Raw genomic sequence first — 12,227 nt, forward strand, 5'->3', positions numbered from 1 at the left:
GTTTCAATTTATGTCAATGTCGAAACATTCATGAATTCTGGCTATAAATAGGACAGTGGATGATTATTGAACAGAAAATAAAATTGCAAGACTTCTGGCAACAGAAGGGAGAGTGGGACTATGTGAACTGTTCATGTAGAGAGTTAGAATAGACCAGACATGCTGAAAGGCTCCCTTCTATGTTGTAACCATTCAATGATTTGATAAAGTAAGGAAAATTGCAAATCCTCTAGATATAGATAACAAACTTTCATGATAGAGAGGCAAGGCAAACAAAAAAAAAATTACAATTTGGCTCATCCTTATTTGGGAGGAAAGAACTTGAAAATAAAGGAAAATGGGAAAAATAATCTCAGAATGAGACAGAATGGTCACAGTACATGAGGCATACAATTGATTAAATCTATACCTAATATAATCAATGCCACACTCTCCCACCTTCTTTGTTCTTCCTTTTCAGAAGATTCAATTCTTTATTCAATGCTTCAAATTGAACCTGCATCCACCACACACAGGCATGATGCCACTGCAGGTTTTAATTATGTTGAATCTGCATCCTCTGGCTCTCGATCCTTACATCACTGGAATTTCTTTTTCCTATATATGCTGTCCAAACCCTTTATGAGACTGAATACTTCTTCTAAGTCTCCTCTCAACGTTCTTTTCTCCAAATGGACTCATTGGAATTTAGAAGAATGAAATGTGATCTTATTGAAATGTACATGGTTCTTAGGGGTCTTGACAGGGTAGATGCTAAATGATTGCATCTACTTGTGGGAGAGTCTAGGACCAGAGGGCATAATCTCAGAATAAGAGGTCACACATTTAAGACAGAGAAAAGGGAGAAATTCTTCTGAGGGTAGCAGATCTGTCGAGTTCTTTATTGCAGAGGGGTGTTGAGGCTGGGTCATTTTTGCTGAGACAGAGTTTTAATCAGTAATCAAAGGTTATGGGGTAAAGGCAGGAAAGTGGAATTGATGGTGATCAGATCAGCTAAGAACTCAATGAATGACTGAGCAGATTTGATGGATTGAATAGCTTACTTCTGCTCTATGTCTTATGCAATGTTTCTCTAAACTGTGTGGCATTGACTTCTGCACACAAATCTTGGAGGCCCATGCTGCTGGAAGAAAATCAAGAGGGAATGCTGGTCTTATGGCTCCAACTTCTAGAAATTATGTAATTTAACTTCCAAATCTCTGGAAACAATCTTGTGAATCTTTTGCTTATTTCCTACCATGCCTTCATCATTGCTGCACTGTGGCACCCAGAACAGGACTTAACACTCAGTCAAAGCTAAGCCAGAATTTATTTTTTATGTTTAGCACATCGTCCTTGTTTTCATCTTCTACGCTTTCGTAAATAAAACCTAGGATGCCATAGGATTACCATGAGATATAGGAGCAGAATTAATTCATTTGGCCCATTCAAGTGCTGGAAAACAAGCTCACTATTCCTGAAGTAATCACAAATTATTTAAGAATATAAAATTCCCAATTTACCTGTCTTTTAGACCCAGTTTGCTCGAAAACATGGATCAGTTTCTACACTTAGCAAGAATGATTGTTTATTACAAATAAACACACAATCTCTAGCTTCTGGTAAGCATCTATGAACTGTCTGTGAACTAAAACTCCTACATAAACACAGACAGAATGAGAAATTAGTGCTATGGATTGAGAAGAAAACAGTTCAGTGGATTTTGTTCACAGGATTTGCTGAAAATATTCTTCAACTGATTAGAAATCTGCTTCTTGAACTTTTCCAGATGTTTTTACTGGTTTTCAGAAGGGACAGAGCCTGCTTCACTCTTCTAAAAAAAAAACGAGTGCTAACCTATGAATTAAAAGGTCACAGCTTACGACAACTGGAGTAAAAAAAATATAGTTTTCCTTGAGGCTTAAAGTCGCTGTCACTGTAGAGAACAAAGAGATCCTGAACTGAAGGCTTCGCTGTATTTTGCTGTCAGCCCAAAGCTTTTCAGCTACCTAAAAATCAACCCAATCTCACAGTTGACAATAGACAAAAAACCTGTGGCATCAATAAGTGGTCAGTAGATCAGAGACCAAAAAGCTACTTTTTGCCAGCTAACATTTCATTTGTACACAACCCTTCAGCTCCAGCTCTTCTACAAACTATACTTCAACTCCTGCTTGAACAGCAGCTATGTGAACTGTTTACAACAAATGTAAGATTACTTGCCTTCAAACCATGCATCAATCCTTGATTTTAAGAGAGTTCTGTTCTCATTTCAGAAACATAAACATAAGTCGCTGGAAAAGCTCAGCAGGTCTGGCAGCATCTGAGAACAGAAATCAGAGGTAGTGTTTTGGATCCTCCGAGGAAGTGTCACCGGATCTGAAACATTACCTCTGATTTCTCTTCATAGATGCTGCCAGATCTAAATGAGCCTTTCGGGTAACTTCTGTGTCTGATTCACAGTATACACTTATGTTCTTATTTTAGTCAATGACAAAAAAAATAGAAATAAAAATTCCTAAATTAGTCAAGTAACTATTAATTTTCCCCCGAATTATCATTTCCAGAAGCTTCCTCATCACACAGGTTAAAATGACTGGCCTGATTAGATTACTTACAGTGTGGAAACAGGCCCTTCGGCCCAACAAGTCCACACCGACTCGCCGAAGCGCACCCACCCATACCCATTCCCCTACATCTAACACTACGGGCAATTTAGCGTGGCCAATTCACCTAACCTGCACATTTTTGGACTGTGGGAGGAAACCGGAGCACCCGGAGGAAACCCACGCAGACACAGGGAGAATGTGCAAACTCCACACAGTCAGTCGCCTGAGGCGGGAACTGAACCCGGGTCTCTGACGCTGTGAGGCAGCAGTGCTAACCACTGTGCCACCATGCTGCCCATGTTTCCATGTTATTCTTTACATCCTTTTTCTGAAAAATAACATTACATTTGCAGCTCTCTGGTCCTCTGGCAGAAATCTAGAGTCTAAAGAAGACAGCAAAGTTATGACCAACGCCTCTGCAATTTCTATTCCTATTTCCGAGAACATACTTGCAGGCATATCATCCAGTCCCACAGTGAATCACCAACCGTTTTGCTTGCCAACCTTACATTCCAATTTACCATCTGGGCCACATCCATTCTCACCCCAATGAAATTACGTTTCCCCTAGTTAATCAATCAGTCTTAATCTGAATTGGTCCTTGTCCTTTCTATAGCCAACCTGATCTGTATAAGACAATGATCACTGTCCCCTAAACGTTGCTTAACTGATACTTGACAAAACAAAGCAAATGTTTCATAGAACTATTACCTTTGGATGACAGAGATGAATCATTAAACATAGGGGAAAGACAAATTACAGTTAAGATTGTTATTTTATTCTTAACATCTTCATCTGTTTTATTTCAAAATAAAATACCAGAAATAGTATACATACTATTTAATAGATGAATTATACTTACAAGTTGCAGTTTTTATTCAGACCATAAAACTTGCGTCGTGCAACACACATTCGCCATACATATTTGGATGTTTCCATATCTTCCTGTAGAAATCAAATTGAAATCAATAACACTAGTTTCTACATTTGTAAGAAGCTAGCAGAGAAAATTATGGATATACAAGCAAAGAAACAGGTTCAACTTTTCAGGTGTAACCATTTATCAGAACAGAAAACTAAACACTACCAACTATTTCAATTTGAAAGTGAGACAAGGAAGATGACCTGAATAACTTAAAAACTGATTCTCAGAATAATCTGCATATTCTACCAAAATAGAGGTTCGCCTGTAATGTTCCATAATTTACCTTTTAGTAAAAACTTACAGTACAGACTTTTCCCATCATTCAATTATATCATGGTTGATTTCTAACTCAGCTCCATTTACTCACATTGTTAGCTGTTTCTTGGTAATACCCTGGTCCCATTTCTCCTCATGTTTTAGTTAAATATATAAACTAGGACCAGCAGTAGGTCACTCAGTTCTTCAAATCTGCTTTGAAATTCATGGGTGATCCTGCATCTCAATGCCTTATCCCTGCTTCTTCTCCATGCCCTTTGAGGTTTTTGAAATCTTTTGTAAATAAAACTTTGTTGAATATACTTAGTGACCACTGGTTTATTATCCTTTGACTGAAGTGTTTCCTCATCTTAGTCATAAATGTACTATTGCATACCCTGAAACAGTGATCCTGTGACCCATCATTAAAGTACTTCTACATTTTTAAGCTAAGTGCCTCTTAAGCACTATATGCTTCATTGGTTAAAATACTATTGTAGATGCCAAATCCCACAAATGCTAAATTTTGGGAATTTCCTGATTCAGATTAAAGTTGCACTATTTAGGAAATGTTATAGAACAATGTTGTTCTTTTTTCATAGTTCAAATACTGAAATAAGATGCATTTATCTGACTAATACAACCTTAACTAAAATATTAATGTAAGCAAGCTGGAATTCAAATTGAAGATTCTTACAACTTCTGGGATTTTATTACTCTGAACTTAGTTTTGTCATGCACAGATTAAAAGATATTATCTTCTCGGACGCAATATTCTTATTTACTTAATTAATAGTTAAAGTCAAAACTATATAACTAGGGAAACATCACAAAATTGAAGGATATATTAAATACACTTTGCTTCTAAAGCCATAATTCAGCATGAGCTACTATTTTCAGGCAATATTACAAATGGATTTATTTTTCCTCAGATCAGTGAATTTCTTAATTCACTTTGTTTCAGTACAAAACATTAACATATGCATGAAGAACCGAATATAACCGTTTCAAAGCACTCACAGTCTGGAATTGAATGGTCTCCTCTTTGTTTGCCAGCTCTAATGCAAAGAAGGATTTGTTGTGAGATAAGTTAGCTATGTCATTCCATCTAAAAAGAAAAAGATAACATTTTTTTAGAAGTCAACTGAAAGACTTTAAACAATTTTTTGCTACAACAGTAGCAATTCTGCATGTTTATTAACATGGAAATTAATCACATCACACAACATTAATTCAGCGTCAAATGATTTAGTCATCTCAACTGCTTAACAGGAAACATTGGAGTGGAGAAGACAGAAAGGTACTTCCAGGTAAAATTATTCAACTTTAAAAAAAATCTTTTTAAAGCAGTCATTCTTGTGTTTCCTCATGATTGAGTTTAGTTGCTTGCACAGTTAATGTCAATGATCTGTTTGTTTAGTAGATAAAACACATTTTAATTCAAGCTAGCAAACTAAAAAAAAATGGGAACAACAATTTTTGTTTTGTGTTTAATGACAAATAGGTAACGTGAGATTGCCCATTTTAGAGCGGAGCGGAGGGCAACCTCCCACTGAAGACTAAACCCAATACCCCCAGGGAGGCTCGCCTCACCTCAATCTGTTATAAGAAGTGTGATAAGTAGTACAACCTACCTCCCAATGCAATCTGTTATTAGGGAATGGTTAAATGAAAAATTCCTTTCACTCACTCCATGATCAACTAGTAACAGTTTATTAAATGCCAACAGTGAACAAATTAACAAAACCACTAACAAACTGAACAATTCCCCTCTAACTACCCAAATAAAACACAATTCTAATGGGATGCTGTTTCAATAAATATAAGTCCAACTTGTATAATAAAACAATAGAATTTAGTCTCTTGAAATTACAACTAGGATATGTCTGCCAGAATGCTACTCGCCCTCTTTGCTGATCATCTTTCAGGAACGTGTTTCTGCTTCAAATTCTTACATCAAGAAAGACTTTCTCCATCGAATACTTGTGTCAGGAATGTTTTCTGTGAATTCTGCTGTCTGGAATATTAGCTAGGAGTGCAACAGTACCTTTATTAATGTTACATGGTGCTTTCTCACAGTTGAAATTTTTTATTTCTTTGCAAATGGCTCTCACCAATTTTCCAATGCCCACATCTTTTATACCTTTGATGACCTATTAATTTCTTACAATAGGACTGGCTCTAGGTAGTCAAAACCATCGGATTTAAATTGGTTTTTGATATCGAAGGGCTTGATTCAAATTGATTGACTAAATTCAAACTTGCCTTGATAATAAAACAAAACAACTGTTTTACCTGCTAATTGCGCAGCTTTTTGATACAAATGTTTCAATACTGGCAAACTGCTGCCCACTCATTTCAAACCACTAAGTATAAGGGGAAAAAAACCCAATATTTTAAAAGGTACCATGCACTCTTTTCCCCCCATCGTTGTACAAATGTCAAATTCTAACATCCTGTCTTCCAATCCACAAAAACTTTACCAACTTCGCAACAATCTGAGAAACCAATTTCTTTCACTTAATATTGAGACACAAGGTGATGAGCGTAAAGGATTTAAGTATCTATATATACAAATCACTAAATGTTTGTATCCAGGTACAAAGATAATCAAATTGACAGTGCTGGCCTTTACTTCAAAAAAGTTGGAATTCAAAAGATAAGGAAATGATGCTTCAGTGGCACATAGCCTTGGTCAGACTCCCATCTGGACCACGACCTTCCGTTTTGGGCACTGAGCATTTAAAAAGATGCATTGATCATACAGTTAGTACAGGACAGATTTACTAGGATCAATGATACTGAAGATTAAATAGTTAAATCATCAGCACAGTTGAATGAACTTGATTTGTACTCCATTCAGAGGGATGATCTAATCCATAGGTTTAAAATCATGAATGAACTCAATAGTCATAGAATAGACAAGAATTGCTAACAGTATGGAAAGAGGCCATTTAATCCTCACCAATTCTCTGAGGAGCATCCCACCCAGACCCAAATGCCCACCCTATCCCCCAATGAGCATTTAACATGGCTAAGCCACTTACCCTGCATATCCCTGGATACTATGGGGCAATTTAGCATAACCAATTCACCTGACCTGCACATCTTTAGAATGTAGGAAGAAACCGGAGCACCCTGCAGAAACCCATGCAGACACAGGAGACCATGCTAACTCCACGCAGCCAGTACCCAAGGCTGGAATCCAGGTCCCTGGTGCTGAGAAGCAGTAGTGCTAACCACAGAGAAATTATTTCTCCTAGTGAGGAGCATTAGCTTTTATTACAGTCTGGCTAATTAAGAATGAAAAAGGTAGCAAATACTTGAAAAATTTCCAAATTGTTGAGTTTGCTTAGTTTATATAAATTCAGACAATGGATTAAGGAGCTTTTAGCATTTTGAAAGGTATTAAGCTAGCAGATAAAATAAAAAGGAGATGTTTTCCCTGGTGTAGGAGTGCAGGATAAAGGGACACAACTTTAAAATCTGAGACATGTAACTAAGTAGAGAATTTGAAAACATATTCACACAAAGGGAACTAGAACCATAAAATTCTTTTCCACACAAACAGTGCTATTTTAACCTGAATAATCTTAAACATGAAAACTTTGAGGTAGAAAGAGCTAAGGTCCGGATTAGCTAGATCTATACAGAACAGCTGCATTATCAGATCTGTGGCAAACTGAATCATAGGGGAAAACCAACTTGAAACCGTTTTCATTAAATCTACCTACTGCAGATGCACCTGGAAACAAAGTCCCATCATCATACCACCTTGGTAAGTTGAATGGATTCAGAACACACCTGACAATTTGAAATTGGGCCCCATACGAAGTATTGTGGGCTATCAACAGACTGATTCCCATTGCAATCAGTAAGCTTAAGGCCAAATAGATTTCTCGCTCTCATTGCCATCAAGCTAGGGAATCAACCCAGAGTCAACACAACAGTATAGAAGGGCATACTAAAAGCAACACCTGGGACAGCTGGAAGTGAGATGCAAACCTTCAACCAATTAATGGGATAAAGCTGTGCAAACATATCATATCCATTCAAGATGGTGGTAGATAATGAACCAGTTAATGAGAAGGGTTCAGAAACATCCCATATTTAGTGAAGCTCAAGTCTCACTTGCCATTTAAAAATACCAGTCTGCAGCTTGCAACAATTTTCTGCCAAGAGCTTCAAAAGAATTATCCATCACAGCCTCCCTTTGAAGGTCTCTCTACAATAGATGCCAAGAAATGGTGAGCAACTGGATATAGGCAAAGTCTGTCGAGCTTGGCAACATTCTGACTGAAAATATGCAGTCCAAACATAGTTGCACACAGAACTAAGCTATTCTACATCAGTGAGATCTACCTGGCAGAGTGAAAATGTTGTTCAGGTAGGTTATGTTTATAAATCTACAGCAGCCACCAATTAATATGCCTTGATCAGAGAGTCATAGAGATGTACAGAATGGAAACAGACCTTCAGTTCAACTTCTGGATTAGTGGTGCTGGAAGAGCACAGCAGTTCAGGCAGCATCCAACGAGCAGCGAAATCGACGTTTCGGGCAAAAGCCCTTCATCAGGAATAAAAGCAGTGAGCCTGAAGCGTGGAGAGATATGCTAGAGGAGGGTGGGGGTGGGGCCCCTGGTGCTCACCTTCCACCCTACAAACCTTCGCATCAACCAAATCATCCACCGACATTTCCGCTACCTCCAAAAAGACCCCACCACCAGGGATATATTTCCCTCCCCACCCCTTTCCGCCTTCCGCAAAGACCGTTCCCTCCGTGACTACCTGGTCAGGTCCACACCCCCCTACGACCCACCCTCCCATTCTGGCACTTTCCCCTGCCACTGCAGGAACTGTAAAACCTGTGCCCACACCTCCTCCCTCACCTCTATCCAAGGCCCTAAAGGAGCCTTCCACATCCAAAGTTTCACCTGCACATCCACTAATATCATTTATTGTATCCGTTGCTCCCGATGTGGTCTCCTCTACATTGGGGAGACTGGACGCCTCCTAGCAGAGCACTTTAGGGAACATCTCCGAGACACCTGCACCAATCAACCAAACCGCCCCGTGGCCCAACATTTCAACTCCCCCTCCCACTCTGCCGAGGACATGGAGGTCCTGGGCCTCCTTCACCGCCGCTCCCTCACCACCAGACACCTGGAGGAAGAATGCCTCATCTTCCGCCTCGGAACACTTCAACCCCAGGGCATCAATGTGGACTTCAACAGTTTCCTCATTTCCCCTTCCCCCACCTCATCCTAGTTTCAAACTTCCAGCTCAGTAACTGTCTCCTTGACTTGTCCGGACTTGTCCGACCTGCCTATCTTCTTTTCCACCTATCCACTCCACCCTCTCCTCCTTGACCTATCACCTTCATCTCCTCCCCCACTCACCCATTGTACTCTATGCTACTCTCTCCCCACCCCCACCCTCCTCTAGCTTATCTCTCCACGCTTCAGGCTCACTGCCTTTATTCCTGATGAAGGGCTTTTGCCCGAAACGTCGATTTCGCTGCTCATTGGATGCTGCCTGAACTGCTGTGCTCTTCCAGCACCACAAATCCAGTATTTGGTTTTCAGCATCTGCAGTCATTGTTTTTACCTTCAGTTCAACTTGTCCATCCCAACCAGATATCCTACATTAATCTAGTCCTATTTGCCAACACTTGGTCCTTATCCCTCTAAACCCTTCCTATTCGTATATCCATTCAGATACTTTTTAAATGTTGTAAATGTACCAGCTCCCATCACTTCCTCTGACAGCTCATTCCACCCTCTGCGTGAAAAAGTCATTAACTCTCAAATCATTGGCAAAGTGATGAAAGGTTCCAACAACAAGGCTATCAAATAGCACTTTCTCACTTGCAAAGCACATCTCCACTAAGCATTTAACAATCTCCCCCTGAAAAATCAATGACATTACCAATTCCCTATCAACAACATTTTGGGGTGACCACTGATCAGGAACTTAAATGGACCCGTCGCATAAATGATGTTTATGTAAGAACAGGGTTAGGGATTGGGTATTTTACAACAAGTGGCTCATCTAATTCTCCAAAACCTGTCCACAATTCACACCACACAGATCTAGTCTGTGATGGAATAGATTCCACTTGTCTGAATGAATAGAGCTCCAAAGAAAATGAAAGTAGCCCAATGAATTAATCTGCCAGACATTAACTGCCACTTCTGGGGCTTTAACAAATACAATTTACATTGCATTAACTCCCACGCTGCTTCAACAATAGCTGCCACATTCATGCTTCAACGTGGTAAGCATAGTCACAAATATTTGTACAGCAAACTCTTCACAACAGCAAGGTCATAATGACAAGGTAATCTGTACTTTTATGTGATTTTAATTAAGGCACTAATATTGGTCAAGATCCTGGGGAGAACATCACATATTTGTCATCAAAATATCAAAACAGGATTCTATAAATCCACCACAGCATCCAGGGCTTTGAAAGACAGTGCAGAACTCTGTCACAAGTTCTGTCAGTGCTTCATTGAAGTGTCAACCTTTATTTTATGCTTAAATCCCGGAGTGGTACATGAACCCAGTTCAAAAGGTGGAAGTGCAACCATGGCTGGTACTAAAATAACTTAGGGTTTAAGACCCTTTTCACTTCTGAAAATACCTCGATCTAATGTTAAGCTTTGCTCCCTAGTTCTATTACTTTTTGTTAACATTGTACTTTCAGAATTTGAGTGACTTTTAATCCAAAAAAAATCAAGCGATTACAAGAGTAGATTGTGTTATTGTTTTTCATTGTTCAACCCTTGGATTCCAGAAATTGTTCAAAAAAATCTGCACTGCTCTCTTTATAAGATCAATATATTTTTCCTAAGATACAGTACCCAAAATAACCTGCAGTGCTCCAGATATAATCTAAGCAGGGTTGTGCATAGTTGGAGCATGACTTTTAATTGTTGCGTTCTAATCCTTTGGATACACAAACCAGCATTCAGTTAAGCACTTTCATCACCATTTGTACCATTCTACGCAATCTATGGACACGGAACTATATTCTGTTTACATTTTCATTAATTCTAGCTTTTCAACATTTAGTAAGTATTGTGATCTATCCTTTTAGGATCCACTGGGTTCAAAGTTAATGAACTTTCATTTGCCCATATGTAAATTCATTCATCACAGTTTCACCTATTCAATTAGTATCTGATTTTATGCATACATCTAACACTGCTTACAAAACTATAAGACTTTGAAAGTCAGATAACCAATTTTGCCTAACCTATCATCCAAATCATTCTTAAATGGTGAACAGCTGAGGCCCCAACATCGACATTTTGCGAACTTCAGTAATTATCTCCTGCCAATTAGAGTTCTCTTGCCACTCACCAAGTTTCCTGATCAGGTATTTCATTTGCCCTCAATTGCACAGGCTTCAACTTTAACCATGTATCTTGCGAAGAAATTTCCCAAAAGTGCTCTGAAAGTCCATACAATATTTAAAGACTGTGTCACTATTTTAGTCACCGCATACAGCTTTACCTCAGCTGATTAACAGGGAACCAGGATGGTATTGCTTTTATCTGTAGGCTCATGTGCACTTCAGATCTCATTTTCTTTTATTTCTGTCATATATTAACCTTTCCTTCACAAAAAGAAACTTGACAATAGGTTGAGATGCCTCTATCTTTGCAAAAGTATAAGAGTTATCTGGCTCTTCCTTTTAATTGCATCTATATAACATTCCGCCAATATGTTTTTCTACCCCTTGTAAGTGTCCTCTTTACACTAATCTAAATGCACTTGGAGCACTGAATTGATGCACTGAAATCAAGGCTATTTGCTCCAGTTCTTATCTAATTGAAAACTCTCACTACTACGCAAAAATCTCCATTACATCTTTGGACATTGTAATCTTAAAAGGAACTGAGTCCAAATCAAGACTGGTCATGGTTCTCAGTATCTGATCTACAAGTGGGATGGTACCTCAAGGCATTGAGAGCCATCCTCAGAATGTTGCCAAAAGATCATCTTGAAGATCCAATCTATAGCTGGTTCTAAAAAACAATTATGATAAATTCATGACTGGGAACCTCAGGACAACGCATGAACTTCAACTAACTGTGCATACTCAAGCCTTCCAAAAACCAAATTACTCATTTTTAGCTGGCAGATTGATCAGCAAATTGCAGCAATAGTATTTTTAATACTAATTTAGGAGGATCACTTGGGAATTCTATTTTAATAAAATGCTTCTTTATACTTTTATGCAATAGTTAAGTAATTAAATTATTAAATAAATTTTTCACGTCCTTACTTGAAGACAGAGGGAGGCCTGCCATTTTTGTGCTTCACAAAGATGCCTTCCAAACACGCACCTATAAGGAGGTCATTCCCTTGGCTATCCTTCAAGCATTTAAAAACAAAATCAGAATTATACAGTAATTATGAAACAATAGAGCTTTAACAGTCCATATTGT

General features: G+C 38.6%; 1 protein-coding gene across 5 annotated transcripts in view; it reads right to left on the minus strand.

Annotated features, from left to right (window-relative positions):
- Positions 1-12,227, minus strand: part of ptpn21 (protein tyrosine phosphatase non-receptor type 21) — an 82,139-nt gene that overhangs the window by 33,526 nt on the left and 36,386 nt on the right. For all 5 annotated transcript variants that reach the window (XR_011960430.1, XM_072568415.1, XM_072568413.1 and 2 more), the window contains exons 8-10: positions 12,065-12,153; positions 4,789-4,876; positions 3,451-3,533 (exon numbers count right to left, since the gene is read on the minus strand). Coding sequence is in view for 4 of the 5 variants with exons in the window: in XM_072568415.1 (XP_072424516.1) it covers positions 3,451-3,533; positions 4,789-4,876; positions 12,065-12,153 (260 nt within the window). In the remaining variant the exon portion in view is untranslated. The remainder of the gene's footprint in view (positions 1-3,450; positions 3,534-4,788; positions 4,877-12,064; positions 12,154-12,227) is intronic.

Source organism: Chiloscyllium punctatum, chromosome 4 (genome assembly GCF_047496795.1).
Source record: "Chiloscyllium punctatum isolate Juve2018m chromosome 4, sChiPun1.3, whole genome shotgun sequence".
Taxonomy (NCBI): Eukaryota; Metazoa; Chordata; class Chondrichthyes; order Orectolobiformes; family Hemiscylliidae; genus Chiloscyllium; species Chiloscyllium punctatum.